Here is a 16,732-nt window from a genome sequence, read left to right as displayed (position 1 = left end):
GACATGGGAGAGTTAGTATTTTATTTTGGTGAAATAGAGGACGACATGAATCCCGGGGGTTAGCCCCACATATATATCGAATGGCCCGTTTTTGAATAACAAACAACATTTGAATAATGTAACTGCTTGCACTGCCCCAGAAAGCGATACCGTAGCGAAGGTGGGATTCAAAGAGGGAACAATAAACGACTTGCCAATTTTTGGACCAAGTTCCTGTACACTGATCCTGACAGCATAACAACCAGATGTTAGCTTTTTGGCCAGAACATTTATATGTGTGTCAAATTTGAGATCTTTGTCTTTGAAAATTCCAAGAAATTTGCTGTCAGGGTTAATCTGAATTGGATCACCATCTATCGAAACATTTTTAAGATTACATTTAAAACATAGCAAATTAGTTTTTGTTAGATTTAATGTAAGTAAATTAGAGTCACGCCACCTTTTTGCCATCTTAAGATCCTCCAGGATGATCTTATGGAGAGAAATCTGAGTCCAGAGCCTGCCACAATATTGTGGAATCATCTGCAAATATAGTGAAGACACCGTGAATAGAGAGACCAGCCAGATCATTTATGTAAAGCAAAAATAGAACTGGGCCTAAGACTAAGCCCTGAGGCACTCCCAATCTAATAAAGCTATATTCTGAGTATTTTCCAACTTAATACTGTCAACAGAACAAATCCCTGAAATTTGGAAGACTGCTAAAATAATACCTATTTTAAAAGCTGGGGACTCTGATCAAATCGTGAACTACAGGCCAATCTCATTACTCTGTAACTTCTCAAAAATTTTCGAAATTATCCTGAATCGGTCGCTATTTAGTCACGCAAAAGAACTCATCTCTGTAGACCAGCATGGATTTTTTAGCGGGCGATCTTGTGTTACTAACTTATCCTGTCTGTCTAGCCACATCTGTGAATCACTTAATACTCAAGTCGATGTTATTTATACCGACTTCCAAAAAGCCTTTGATCGGATAGATCACTATATTTTGCTGCATAAATTAACTCAGTATGGTTTTTCAGGGAGATTATTTAATTTATTTCATTCCTACTTGATTGGTAGATCTCAATATGTTAAATATGAGGGCGCTAAATCGAAACTTTTTAACCTAACGTCGGGTGTGCCACAGGAACCTGGGTCCGCTCCTGTTTAGTTTTTTTATAATTGACTTGATTGAGTCACTCACTTGTCATAGGCTGGCTTTTGCCGATGATTTGAAGCTATATAAATTTTGAAAGCATTTTTAACAATGATGATCCAGAACTAGCATTGGAAATTTTATACAGTACTATTACACAAGCATTAAATCATTCAAAAACCCAAAAATTATGTCAAAATAAGTATAAAAAAATAAAACCATGGATCACAATTGGTATAATTAATAGTATCAAAAAGAGGGACAAAATGAAAAAAACACTACTAATTCATAACAATTTAGAAAACAAAACTGCCTTTAATAGTTACCGTAATACCTTGTGCACGTTAATCAAGAAATGTAAACAGGATTATTACAAAGCCAAAATCGAGTCTAGTGGTACTGACCTAAAAAAAATATATAAGATAATAAATGAAGTAACAGATTCAAACAGTAACCAAGATTTTAAGTTTAACGTAACTAACAATAATTCTAGTTTTAATAATAAGTTGGATATGGCAAATTTTTTGCGACAAATATTTTGTTGATGTCGGTTACAATATGTATAATAAAATTAAAAATCCTCCAGATTCCCTGCAAATAAAACCATCCACACAGGCTTCAATGTTTCTAAGACCTACTAATAAGAATGAAATTATCAAACAAATTGCTTCTTTAAAAAATTCCTCTGCACCTGGAATTGATGGTATTACAACCAATATTATAAAACATTTCTTCCCCTCTCGCACACATTATAAATTTAATTTTTCAAACTGCAAAGGTCCCAAAAAAATTTAAACAAGCCATAGTAAAACCTATTCACAAGGCAGGTGATAAATCAAATATAAATAATTATAGACCCATAAGTATAATGAACATTTTTTCTAAAGTCTTTGAGAAATGCCTTAAGGACCGCCTGGTGGAATTTTTTAATCAAAACAATATAATTTCTAAGAACCAATTTGGTTTCCAGAGTGGCCTCAGCACAACCGATGCAGTTTGTGTGCTTTGTGAGCAAATAACAGACCATTTGGATGGTGGCAGAAAGTGTCTCACGGTCTTCCTAGACCTAGCCAAGGCATTTGACACGGTCCCTCATAACAAATTGCTCCAAGTCCTAGAATCCTATGGGATAAGGGGAACCGTGTTAGACGTTTTTGCTGATTATTTGATGGATCGAGAGCAATCCGTCAAAGTTGAAAATACTATAAGTGAACCCCTTCAAATTAAAATGGGCATCCCTCAGGGGACTGTTCTGGGTCCAATTTTATTTGTAGCATATGTAAATTCCTTAACCAATATGTCAATACAAAACGGTAGTACTATCTCTTATGCTGACGACACAGCAGTAACTTTCTATGGGGAAACATGGGATTTGGTGAAGGAACATGCTATAAACGGTATAAAGAAAATAAAACACTGGCTAGACTCATTTAAATTATCATTAAATATCACTAAAACTATTTATATAGCATTTTCCCTCACAGCTGCAAACCGTCCATCATTTAATAGTATTTACATAGATAGTCTTATGGATAAACTTCATGAAGTTCACTCTACAAAATATCTTGGAATCTATATTGACAAACACTTAAAGTGGGACCACCACATCCTTAGACTATCAAAAAATATTCGAAAACTAATATACAAGTTTTATGTGCTCAGGGAAATATTAAATAAACAACTTTTGATTTCGATTTATAAAGCAATTGTGGAATCACTACTAAGGTATGGTCTAATTCTTTGGGGTGGGATATACCAAAACACATTGACTTCTTTAAATGTTACCCAAAACTACATTTTAAAAGTTATTTTCAAAAAAAACAAAAGATTTTCTACTGCATTACTTTATTCCAGAAATATTTTTGATGTACGCACATTATACTGTTGGTCGCTCTGTATATATATTCACAAGTCGAATAAATTTAAGAACTTTGTTAATCATCAGTATCAGACTAGATTAAATGTAAATACACACTTATCAATTCCAACTGTTGCCACTACTATGAAATTAAAATCAATTTTTTACCACGCACCCAAACTGTACAACTTATTACCACCATATATTAGACATACAAAAGTTGTCAAAAAATTTTGTAAAATATCTGGGGATTACATTTATGATCATTTACATGTATTTAAAAAACTACTTACTGTTAATTAATTTTCATATTTCATAGCTTTAGGCATTCATACGTGATCGTGAAAGATTTTTTGTTTTCTAATGTTTAATTATTTATTGCGTGTTAAATGGAAACTTTGCAATAGTTAGTGGATGGGACATATTTTGTTTAAATATTTATTTTTATAAAATTGTTTTTGATTTTTTTGCACATACAGGTATTTGGTTACCTAGGTGCACCTTAAAATGTACTGAGATAGATTATAATTATTGGATTTTATTACACATACTTTGTAAAAGCTTATATGTAATATATCCGAGAGAGAGTTAATAAATTTAAATGTATATGGTTTGGAGGATTGTATTTTTCTTCAGAACTGTCTAAATACATTCGAGGTATGGTGTGCTGTTAACAGGTTAGGCTTGAATGCGGCTAAGTGTAGTGTGGTCAGTTACTCTAGATCAAAAACACCCTTAAATTTTAATTACTTTATTAATGATACTATTTTGAGTAGATTAGGGCAAATTACTGATCTTGGTATAACCTTTGACTCTGAATTTACATTCGTTCCACACTTCAACATAGTCAAGTCAGCCCTGAGAAGGCTTGGGTTCATAATTAGAAGTTCTCAGAGTTTTACTTTGGAATTTACATTAAGACTGCTTTTCTGTTGCTTTGTGAGATCAAAACTGGAGTTTGGCTGCATTATATGGAACCCGCTCTATCAGAATCATGTTGGTCTCTTTGAATTTGTTCAGCATAGATTTGCTAAGTTTTTGGCCTTCAGGCAGGATGGCATATATCCGGTAAGAGGGTTTGATCATCGGCAACTATTGGAATGCTTCAATCTACATCCATTACATCTCTCTATATCTTCTTTCTGGTGTACGTTTCATGGTGCCTAGGCTTAATGCTAGACATCCCCTAACATTCTTTCTGCCAAGGCCTCATACTAACATCCTGTTGAAATCGCCACTATATACAATATGCGCTATATTTAATCAGATCTGTCACATGTGCGATATAAATTTCTCTCCTGTTCATGTGATTGTCGATATCTTGGTGGATCATTACTATTGGGATTAGGGCCCATGTGTTTAAGTTATAGTTAGTAGGTATATTGCAGTTAATTTAATTTAATTTTGTTGAATATGTGATTATCTTGTTAAACTTTTATAATTGGGTTTTTATATCATATTAATAGTTATTTGTTCTAATTTTTTGGATAACTTTTGAGAATGTCACTTTACTTTACTCTTTTAGGTTTGTTTGTGTGTGTTTTTTTTAACTATATTTTTCATTGTTTTGCAACTGTTTCCTGTTATTGGGCAAGTTGCCTGTTGGAAATAAAGGCTTATTATTATTATTATTTTGACCCAACCAAAACCCATTGCCGTCGACCTCGCAGGAATGAAGAAAACCCTGATAGAGGAAAGCCTCTAAAACCATAGCGGTGGAGCTTCAGCAGCAGAATGTCATGATTAACACAGTCAAAAACACGTGTCAAAATCTTTTGACAGATCTCCCCCACCATTGATATGAGAGTACAAGTCCTGAAGAAGATGGTATACAGCATCATTTGTATTGGAAAACCAAACTGACACTTACTAAGGATGTTATTTGCATTAATAAAAGACCGCATACGAGTTGACAGCATCACAGTTTTTCTATGATTTTTGACATGGTGGATAGAAGTGATATTGGCCGGAAATTAGAAGGATTTTCCATGTCTCCTTCTTTGTGGATTGGGATGACTTTGGCTGTTTTTAGACAAGAGGGAAATGTTCCTGTTTCCCATGACTAGTTAATTGCTTTTACCAGTACCATTAAGGCTGATTTTAAGACACCTTTTAATTCTGTCAGATCAGTTGGGAAAAAACAGAAAGGAGTCTGAAACGTTGACAGCTGACAAGTAAGTCATTGGATCTACTGATGGAGTCAAGCATTGTTGAAGATTATCTGCCATACTGCAATAAAAGTTGTTAAGCGCGTTTGGGGAAACATTGGGAACGGAAGCAGGGCAATAAGAGTTTTTATTGCATATGCCATTTATATTATTCCAACATTCCTTCTGCCAATTTTGGGACTTGATCAGCCTGTTGGAATAATATTGTTCCTTGGAGCAGTGTTGCCAGGTGAAATAAAATGAAATCATGAAAAATGTAACCAAAAATCATGAGTTTTGGAAAAAAAATCATGAGATGGCGTTTTAAGCCTTATTTAAAAAAAAAACATACATTATTTTTATTAAAATATTTTTTTGATGAAATAAAGATACAAGTACCAAAATATCTACTTTTTTATTAACAAATTTAAATAAAAACATAAAATTATATGTTAAAGTAAACAAACGTACATAATCTTAAAGTAAATAACTGAAAAACAAAAATCCGAAATATCCGTTATTTTATTCTGACTCATCGGAATCATAAATTTGTTCATTTAATTTTTTAAGCAAATCTTTTCCTATTGGAAAATTTGAACAAATACGGTTTTCTCTGCCCACTAAACTTTTGGTGTGCAGTATAGCAGCTATCATAGGAGTTTTCAACCGATTTCTCTGTTTTGTTTTGTTTAAATTTATCTGACTAAACACCCTCTCTACGTTAGCACTGGAATGCGGCAAAGTTAATAAATTAAACACAAAATTACTTAAATTGGGAAACCGGGATTCTGTATTTTCCACACATTTAATCTTAGCAATTTTACCCCAAAAATCGCAAATACCTTTCCAGGTAAAATTAATTTCATAATTTCTAAGTAACAACCATTCATTGTCAATAACTTGCATATCAGCAGGAATTAAATTTTGAAACAACATAGAAACATTACTTATAGACCTGATTTTTCTTGATTTAACTACCTCAGGATCTAGAAATTCTAATTTCTGAAACACAGAGTTTTTAAGTGGAAATCTTGACAATATTTGCTCCACACTCTCAATATAAAAGTCTAGACATCTTAATTTTACCATGTCGAGTCGGTTTTTCTCCAGATCGGCAGAGTTTATGTGGGCAGAAAAGTACATGTCATTTAAATTAAAAAAAAGTCTAGGGTCTTTAAAATCTATATTTTGAATGTTGGCATTTAGATATTCGTCCTTAATATAATAATCTAAAATTGTTTTAACTGTTCTAGCAACCTCTTTATAAATAACGTGAATTTTGGGCGATTCGCTTTGCATTAATTTGTTTAAGCTATTAAAAATAGGTAGTACATGCGATAAAAATGATAAGTATAATTTATTTTCGGGCGTGTTTAGTTTTTCTAAAATAATATTTGCTTGACTGATTTTAAGAGACGCCTGATCTATGAAATAAAACCTCAAAGCTTCATATTGATTAAGAAGCCTTTTAACCACGCATTCCAGAGATAACCAACGTGTCTGGCTAGGATGTAAAATCTTCGATATTGAGACATTTGCAAATTCCTGGAATTCCTTATATTCTTCCACTCTCTTCGGACTATTTGAAAAATAGTTATATACCTGTAAAAAATTATATTTTTTAATTAAGTATACATTTATTTTATTAGCGTATAGCTTACTTCTCTCGCAAATTGTTCCACTTCCTCAGGCAACTTGTGGCATGCATATGATGCACACAAATGAAAGCTATGGCATATGCATTTCATTATGAATATACCTGGAATATTTTCTCGCAATCGACTGACCACAGAATTATTAACGCCAACCATGTTGCTCGCTCCATCTGAAGCAAAGCCAATAAAGTTTGACTTATATGGAACACCATTTTCGGTAAGGAAGTTGATTAAAATTTCATAAAGTGCAGCCCCTGTGGTCTCTACTACTGGGATTAACGTCAAAAAGTTGTCTTCAATGTCAAAATTAATGCACATTCTTACAACTAAACATAAATGTTTGGTGCACGAGTTATCAGTAGACTCATCTATGATAATGCTAAATTTATTATCCCTCATTAGGCCAAGTAGCCAAGATTCTTGAGACAAGCCTGTAACTTTTTGTAAAACACTTGACATCTTTGTTCGTTTACATTTCATTTGTTTGACAATATCTGAATCAGTGCCTACAGCATTGAGATAATCGATGAAATGCTCCATCAAATTCATAGGGAGATTATGTTCGGCTAGAAACCCCGCAGTTCTTATAATTCCTTCTTTCGCTTTTTCTTCAATGCTTATTTTTTTAGAACTTTCTGCAAACATTTGACTTATTTTTACTTGACTTTGCTTGCCCATTGATGCTCTCTGCAAAGCTTTAACATGCTTTTCAGTCTCAGAATGTTTTACTAGTTGGGTTTTCCCTGCAGATACCTTAACATCACATTTACAGTAATTGCACCTTAAATTAAAAAAAAAAAAACGTTTACCTCCATTAAAATAAAAGTTTTGTTCGCCTTAAATTATATATATCCGCATTAAAGCAAATTTTAATTAGTTACAATTCAGTAACTCATATTATCATTTAATTCTTGATTTAACATTATTATAAGTGAATTTAGATTTTGTACTCAATAAATCCAAATTGAACTTATTTTTACAGAAAGTACCTTAACTTAAAATATCATAAATACCTACCAGGCAAAGCCTGTCCCCTTTCTGCTGTTCGCGATCCATTGCAAACCCGGTATATTTTTCCATTCCTTTTTAAAATTTTGCTTATAAACCTTTCTTTTCTTGCTAGGTCCTGGAAGAGATATACTCTTGGATGTACTACTACTAGAACTACTAGAATCACTGTCACTCATATTTTTTAATTATTTTCAACTCACAAATAATGCTTTACAATACCAAATACACGAGCAAATGCATAAAACTTCGTGAAAAATATAGCCCGTAGAAATATCCGAGAATCTTGGGGAATCCCCATACTCGTCAGTATTTCCCGTTTATATAGGGCTGTGCGGATATTATTTAAGGCTTTATGATATTTATATGTGTACATTTAGTTGTAGTTTTAGGTTATTTTTATTTTATTTTTATTTTTACGACTAATATTCTGAGTTACGATTTTAAATCTTTGTTTTTTTTTTAAATCATGAGATTTTTAGACAAAATCATGATATCATGAGATGTAAGTCAAAATCATGAGATCTCATGATAAATCATGAGACCTGGCAACACTGCCCTGGAGAGTCTTATTAAGCGACGAATATGGAGCGATATTTACCAAAATACTCATTGAAATAAAGAGATGATGTATATTTCCTGATGGTATAGAGCGAACGGAGATTTTTTGAAGAAATAGTTAGACCCATAGTAAACCACTCTTTTTTAGACAGTTTTTTGCGTTTTATCTTTTTGATAGGAAAAGCTGGATTAAACAAGTCAACAATCCTATTGTGCAAAGCAGATATAGGGTCATCTGATTCAAGAATTGTGTCCCAGTTAGAAGAGGCGCATTAATTGTTAAATTGTTTGTAATTTGTAGTGCTAAAAACTCGGCCGAAATGTGGTAGAGATTTTGCTTACTGTTTAGGTTGTAAAACGTTAAAAAAAATTGCTTCATGGTCGGACAGTGCAGCATTTTCAACGGTACATATAGTGATCTCAGAACAGTAGTTAGAGCACATATAGTCAATACTACTCAAAGAGAATCGAGCAATACGTGTCGACGATTTAACATGCATTTGCTAGCCATAACACTCAAGCAGATTACTCAAGCGAGTTGTGCATGCAGAGCTCCTATCATTAAAATTTACATTAAGATCCCCCTGCTACAATCATGTTTGCAGAGCCCGAAATACTGGACAGAATCTCATCCAGACTTCCTACTAATCAGGGCAAATTTATACAGGGTGTCCCCTGCATAAAAGATTTGTTTAAATATTTTTCTAATAATGTAATAGTAGTTTTTAGTGTGGTTCGACTTAATATTAACAACTTGGCAAGGCTTGCAAATGCCATACTATCAAAACGGTCAAATTCCAATGAGTATTTTAGTAGTAAGTAGGTGTATATGTTGTTTTACAAACTTACCGGATCAATTCTGAAGTACCTAAAGCGAAAATGCAACAAAGTACCAAAAATGCCTGCGGAGAGGCCATAATAGTACCCTGATTTAATTATTTTATATTTATTTAAAAGATAACGTTTTTAGGTTCACGCTGAATGCACCGACTACGTTCAATTACATTTAACAACTAACAATAACAATTTAACAATATCACAATCACTATTCAATAATCACAATTTCGAAACCAATGATTTGGATTTTTTGAATCAGCTGACAGCTGAGTCAGCAATCTTTAAGCGGTGTTTACATGCGAAGCGCTTTTTACGCACGACGTACATCCATCGATTGGGACAAAATTCAATTGAATATTTTGAATTTGTATGTGAATCTAGAAAGTGAATGAATTTAAATAGATTTTAGCAAAGCGTTTGATACGATTTCCCATACTGTCATGATTTACAGGCTGGCAGAGACCTAAATCGAAGAGAAGTACTGTTGCAAATATACAACAAATTTAGGAAAATACTGAGTAAGGCTATTAGATAATTAAAAAAAGGAAAATAGGTAATTTTCCTTTTGCAATGAATTAGATTAGGATATATTTAGGTAAACATACCACATGGTAACAACTTCGCTTCATTAGGATGACGCTATTAAGTATTCCTAATCTAATAATCATAAAGTGATCTTCAGGGTTTTCATGTGACTATCATAGTTTTAGATTTGGTGATAAAAGTTCAGAATTAATTGAAGTGAGCGACTTTAAGTCCTTCAGACCAGAGAGCCTTATCGGTTTCTCTAAGGCCGTTGGGCTCTGGTAACCCCCGGTGGGGCATGACGGGTCCATCAGGAGACCTATATGCACAACTGCCTTGGCAGCCCACTGTTTCGTCAATTCAATTCAAAGTAATAACTAAAAATAATAAACCCATCAGTTATTCTTATGAAACGGTTTATTTATAATAAAATGAATATAAACAATACATTTTTCAATTAATTAAATTTAAGAAAATCAAATTTTGGATTCATCTACATGTCCGCCTCGATTTTTAATAACAGCTTCACAGAGTTTCGGTAGTCTTCTAATTAATTTGTCCAAAGTTTCCTGGGGTATCTTGTGCCACTCTTCTTGGATGATCCTCCACAAGTCTTCTTTTGATATGGGGCATGATTTTCGCACTTCTCTATCCAGTTCATCCCACAGTAATTCGATAGGATTGAGGTGCGGTGATTGTGAGGGCCATACCATAACTTTCAGAAGATGTTGCCTTTGTAATAGACCTAAATATTGCTTGCACAATTTTGACGTGTGCTTGGGGTCATTGTCATGTTGAAAGATGAAGTTTTCCCCAATTATTGGAGTACCAGAAGGAAGTACATTGTCACTTAAAATTGTTTTGTAACCCTCTTTTCGAAGAATTCCCTCTATTCTAATTAGATCGCCCACTGCAGATCCTCCGAAACAACACCGAACCACCACCGTGTTTAACTGAGTCCACCGTACAGTTCTCAGCGACCCTTTCATTGGCATAACGGCGAACAAAAACTCGCCTCTTCGTTCCCAAAAACCTCGAAGTCGACTCGTCACTCCAGAGAACTTTCTTCCAGTCATCAATGGTCCATTCTTTGTGTGATTGGGCCCACTCAAGCTTCTTATTAATATTTCAGTAGCGGTTTATTTTAGTTTATTACTTTAAAACAATCATAGGTGGGCAAATACTTTTGAGCGGTAGTGTAAATGAGAAAATGAGGTGACCAAATTATATTGGAAAATTCAAGAAGAGATCTCTCTAGGTAAATATATCGTGACTTCAATGGTGACACATTCGTAAAGTCTTTGCAAGATCTCTTGATAAATCCAAGCAGTTTATTAGCTCTATGTATGGTATACTCGAAGTGGTGGGTAAAATTAAGTCCCGGATCCAAAAAGACATCTAAATCCTTGACTGAGTGAAGCTGCTTTAAGGGGATACCTTCAATAACATATTGACAAGGAGGGGAGACCCTCAAACGAGTAATCATAAACTCACGTTTCTCGATATTTAATGACATTTCATTCAACATACACCAGGAAAACACTTTGTTTATATCTTTCCGGAGCACCAACTGATCTTGAGAGGAAGAAATCCGTCGAAAAATCTTCAAATCATCAGCAGACAGCAATAACTGAATCCAAGACGATTGATTTGATGAAGAGGCTGAATAACAATGGTCCTAAGTGGGAGCTCTGAAGTTGATTGAGGTAGACACCAAGAAATTTAGCCTCCTTTGCACAATTTGAGAGAAAAGAATGCTGAACTGTATTATGCCTCAAGGTAAAGTTAAGTCTTTGAGTTTTTGAAGTGTTAAGGGAAAGACTATTTGCCAAAAACCACCGAACAAGGTTGTTTTGAAAATGGTGTATACTTATTTCCCTCGTAAAAACGCCAAGTTATTGATAAAAATAAGAAATGGTACAGGTCCCAAGACAGAACCTTGTGGCACTCCGTACGTCAATGGTTTAATATTAGATTTATTCTAATTAAAGCAAACATATTGAATTGTATCTATAATTGTATTATATTAGAACACTCTGTTTGACAGGTACGACTCAATCAAACTAACTGCTTCAGGATCAAAATTATAGGCATGAAGTTTTTCAAGAAGAATAGTATGTGTTACACAATCTAATGCCTTAGTGAGATCAAGGAAAGGGGCAAGGGTATCGAGAAAGTTCTTAAATCCTTCCAAACACTACTAGTAAGATGGTCCACAGTAAGAATTGTCGTTCTGTTTTTAGGGAATCCATAGTGAGAAGTTGCAAACAAACCATTAGACTCAAAATAGTAATTAATTTGTGTTTTCATACACTTTAGAAAGGTTACCCAATTAGCAATTTTTCGACGCGACAACGTTGCAAATTGCAACGCAACGATGCATTGTTACGTTGTCTTAACCGTAGAGACAAGCCCGTTTTACACCAATTTGAAAGAGATTTTTTTGGTTGTCTCAACGTTACGCAGTGACAGAAAAATTAATTACTTTTTTAACAATAAACTAATAGATAACTCCAGTAGGCAGCTACTCCAAAAATACAACCTTTTTAATCCATTTTTTGAACAGTCCTTATTAATATTTGTTTCTGTAGTTCAATATAGTCAATTATACGGGTAAAATACCCGTTTTGAAAGATTTACAAGCAATTAATTTATAAACGGAACATATTTTACTGTGAAAAGATGTTATTTCAGCCCTAAATAACGCGCGCGCCCAGAATTTATACCGGATTTCGAAAAAAAAATATTTTTTTTATTAGTTACATAAGAAACCCGCTGTCGTTGTCCCTGGTTGGCCTGAAACAAGAGGAAGAATGGATGGATGGATTAAGTAGGTTATATTGAATTGAATATTTTTTCTTCCTCCTATTCTCTCTACATTTGTTTTTCATCTTCTTCCTAAAACTCTTAACACGCCAAAAAGCTCCCTTTACAGCGAAAAATGCTTAACACAGACGTCGCTAACGATGAGGTAACGTTGTTCTTACTGGGTTTTTAATTAGAAAAATTGTGCACGTCTGCACGTCGTTGTTTTAAGTGTAAATTACTACTGCTTCTATCTATGATTGGCAATATTATAAAAACTTGAAAAACCAATACAAAGTTTCTATAATAAAAGCAAAGAGAGTATTGAATGACCAGGCAATTAGAACATCAAAAAACCTCACAAAATCAATGTGGAATATCATAAACACAAAACAGTGTGCAAATTAATCTAAAGATCTGAATTGTACCGTAAGCCCTGAGCAGTTTAATACTTTCTTTGCGACCATTGCAGAGAACATTCTAAAAGATCTTCCATCGAGCAATTCTGCCCCCTTTTTCATCTCTCTAGATCGAGCTTTGGTTGTGGAGATTTTAAAATCAAGGAAGTGAGCTTTAATGACATTAGGGAAATGATTAATGGTTTGAAATGGTCTAAGTGTACATACCTTATTATCAATTAAAAACCAAATTATCTGTCCATTAACTAAGTTAATTAACATGTGCATACGTGAGAACACCTTTCCATCTTGCCTTAAACCTACCTACCATCCGGAAGAATGGAGGATACCTACCATCCTTCTCTGTCACTTGAATTCCATGCAGGCCTTATCTCTCTCAATAACCTACCCCTTAATAAAGCTGAAATAAAGGAATTTAATTTTAGAAAGGCTAACTTTCCGCTTTTGTATCAGCTGCTGCTAGATACTGATTGGTCGCCTGTCATGGTGCAGCAGGACGTCAACTCTGCATGTGATGTTTTTTTATGATATACTGAACAACACTTTCGCTAGAGCGGTACCCTTCAAGGTAAAACGTAAAAGACGTTTCCCTCCCTGGTTTTCGGGGGACATAATTCGTAATATATATAAAAAGGAAAGAGCATTTCGTGATTTTAAGATTTCCAAGTCTAATCATCATCTAGAGATATTTAGATCTCTGCGCAAGACAATTAAAGCTCTAACTGCACAAGCCTACAAAATGTACATCCATAGTATTGAGAACAAAATAACCTCCGACCCGAGTGAATTTTGGTCTTTTATTCGAAGCAATCGTAATCAGTCTCAAATCCCCGGCTCAATGAAGCTTTCTAAAGATCATCCAGTACGTTTAGTACTGTTAAGATATCTGGAATCATCTGGACTAATCAGCGATCATCAATACGGCTTCCGAAAGCTTAGATCCACCGGCGATATTCTGGCTTACGTCACACACTTGTGGATGGAGGCCATGGAGAAGCACGGCGAGTCCCGCTCAGTCGCTCTTGACATTTCCAAGGCATTTGACAGAGTGTGGCATGAGGGACTACTAACCAAACTCTCCTCAATCGGCATACAAAACTCATTATTGAATTGGATCAAAAGTTTTCTTGAACAACGAACAATCCAAGTAGCCGTCGATGGATACCTCTCCGACAAATTTAACATTAACACTGGAGTCCCTCAAGGGTGCATTCTATCCCCCACCCTTTTCTTGATATATATCAACGATTTGCTAGGAACCACTGTCAATCCAATCTACAGCTTTGCGGACGATAGCACACTTATTTCCACATTTAAGTCCGCCAAACCAACGACAGCCGCAAGTTCTCAGAATCTTAGGCAGCAACAAGTAGCTTCAACAAACAACGATATTAGAGCAATCTTGGAGTGGGGTGGTAACAATCTGGTCAATTTTAACGCTAAAAAAATACAGGCTGCAGTATTTACCATGAAGACTAACCTCGGTGGCCCGGAGCTGGTTATGGCAGGGAAAACATTGCCAACAAAATCATCTTTACATCTTCTAGGAGTCGAGGTCACCAACAGTGTGTCCTGGCATGACCACGTTGCCGAGGTCGCCAGGGCGGCTTCCAAAAAACTCGGAGTGCTTTTCAAAACGAAAAAACTGTATACACCAGAACAGCTGCTGACTCTTTATAAGGCTCAAATACGCCCTTCCCTCGAGTATTGCTCGCATGTCTGGAGCTCTGCACCCAAGCATAGTTTAAACCTGCTGGATTCTATACAGAAGAGAGCTATTCGTCTTATCGACAAACCAGAACTGACAAAGAGTCTGGATAGTCCGGAGCACAGGAGAAAGATGGCTGATCTGTATTTATTCTACCGTTATTATCACGGTAAGTGCTCCTCTGAGCTGGCAGGCCTGATTCCACCCAGGGCTGTTCCGGCAAGAAGGACGCGTCTAGCAGTTGCGGCTAATCAACATCGAGTCCACCTGCCTACCCCAAGGACGTCGCTGTATCGGGACTCATTCATCTGGAGAACATCTTCTTTGTGGAACCCGCTTCCACCTGACATATTTCCCGACGCATTCAACCTACAGCGATTCAAGATAAATCCCACAAATATCTTCGCGCAAGCCCTATATCACTCCAAGAGTGACATAGGACTTTCCTCTTGTGCTTGTGTTTACCATAAAAAAAAAAATACTTATAATGCGCAAGTCGTCATAATTTTCTGGGCAACCAAATTTACCATTGATCGGGGAAATAGTGAGCTTCTATACAACAATTTATAATGTGGCATATGTACTTATCAATAAAGGGGCTACAATACCTTCACATTTTTGGTGAAATCTGATCCACATCAGTCGCATTAGACTTAATACTATTTAAAATTCTACTTACATTAGATTGAACTAAATTTTTTCAAATCTAGCTTATGAAGATTTTTTTTATGATTTCCGAAACGGTAACTACAATGAGCTTAATATCTTTCTATCCTCAATTAATTGGAACGAGTGTTTATCTCATAGTGATCTTAACTTATCAATCAGCGTTTTTTATAAATATCTCTCCATGGGGATTGCATATTTTATTCCTTTAAAGAAATATAGAACTTCATCATTTCCTAAGTGGTTCTCCTCTGAACTTAGAAAGTTAACTAGGAACAAAAGGAGTGCTCATTCATTATATATGAGAGATAATACAGACGAAAACTATATAAAATTATCTCGCCTTAGGTCTGAATGCAAACGTATGTCTGATTTGTGCTTCCGACAATATATTGAAGGGATAGATTCTGGCTTACAGAATGACCCTAAATCATTTTGGAAATATATCAAGGATAAGAGGTCCAATTATACCCTTCCCAATACCCTCTTTTATGGTGACAAGCAAGCGTCCAGTGGTTTGGATATTGCAAACATGTTTAAAGAATTTTTCCAAACTGTTTATTCTCCTGGTATTGATGATAATCAGCTGCAAAATGGTCCCACTAATGGTTTAAATTTGAACATTACTAAGATCTTAACATATGATATATTTGAAGGTATTAGCTCACTCCCTAACAAGATTACTGCAGGCCCAGATGGGATTCCAAATTTTCTCTTGAGGAAATGTGTATGTACTCTTGGCATTCCTTTATCTTTGTTATTTAATGCTTCCTTACAAACATCCACATTTCCAATTGCCTGGAGGGAAAGTTTTATTGTGCCATTGTTTAAGGCTGGCCGTCGGGATGTCATAGATAATTATAGAAGTATTTGCATTCAATCTTCAATACCTAAACTTTTTCATAGCCTTATAGCTAATCAACTTTCTTGGTTATGCAAAGGCTTAATATCAGATTCACAGCATGGGTTTTGCAAGAATAAGTCTACTGCCACTAACTTGATCTGTTACCAATCTGATCTTATGAGTAAATTAGAGGATCATAAACAAATTGATTCTATATACACCGATTTTAGTAAGGCGTTTGATCGTATTGATCATCAAATTCTTCTGTCAAAACTGATATTCGTAGGGTTTCCTGTTGATTTTGTGAGTTGGATTAAAAATTCTTTAACTGGCCGTATTCAAAGGGTCAGGGTACGTGGACATCTTTCTGATCCTATCAGCGTAACATCAGGTCTCCTTCGGGGAGGGCATACATCACCCTTATTATTTAATTTATTTATTAATGATATAGTTAACTGTTTCCTGTATAGTCAGTGTTTGATGTTTGCAGACGACTTAAAATTTTGGAGGGTGGTTGGTAGTATTATGGATCAAGAATTACTACAAGCAGATATGGAT

General features: G+C 35.0%; 2 protein-coding genes across 3 annotated transcripts in view; both read right to left on the bottom strand.

Annotated features, from left to right (window-relative positions):
* LOC126748000 (lysosomal aspartic protease) overlaps positions 1-9,420 on the bottom strand; it is a 48,196-nt gene extending 38,776 nt beyond the window's left edge. The window contains exon 1 of the mRNA XM_050457002.1: positions 9,220-9,420. Within this exon, the coding sequence (XP_050312959.1) occupies positions 9,220-9,287 (68 nt within the window). The 5' untranslated portion in view covers positions 9,288-9,420. The remainder of the gene's footprint in view (positions 1-9,219) is intronic.
* LOC126747995 (uncharacterized) lies at positions 5,543-9,202 on the bottom strand. Of its 2 annotated transcripts, XM_050456994.1 has the most exons (3): positions 7,819-9,202; positions 6,808-7,582; positions 5,543-6,748 (listed from the first exon to the last, which is right to left on the bottom strand). In XM_050456994.1, the coding sequence occupies exons 1-3, from the start codon at positions 7,986-7,988 to the stop codon at positions 5,669-5,671; spliced, it is 2,025 nt and encodes a 674-aa protein (XP_050312951.1). In that variant the 5' UTR covers positions 7,989-9,202; the 3' UTR covers positions 5,543-5,668. The 2 variants fall into 2 exon arrangements, with proteins under 2 accessions (XP_050312951.1, XP_050312952.1); XM_050456995.1 differs by having other exon boundaries at positions 5,543-7,582.
* Positions 9,421-16,732: the final 7,312 nt, after the last annotated feature.

Source organism: Anthonomus grandis, chromosome 20, assembly GCF_022605725.1.
Source record: "Anthonomus grandis grandis chromosome 20, icAntGran1.3, whole genome shotgun sequence".
Taxonomy (NCBI): Eukaryota; Metazoa; Arthropoda; class Insecta; order Coleoptera; family Curculionidae; genus Anthonomus; species Anthonomus grandis.
This window is presented reverse-complemented; position numbering and strand designations above follow the sequence as displayed.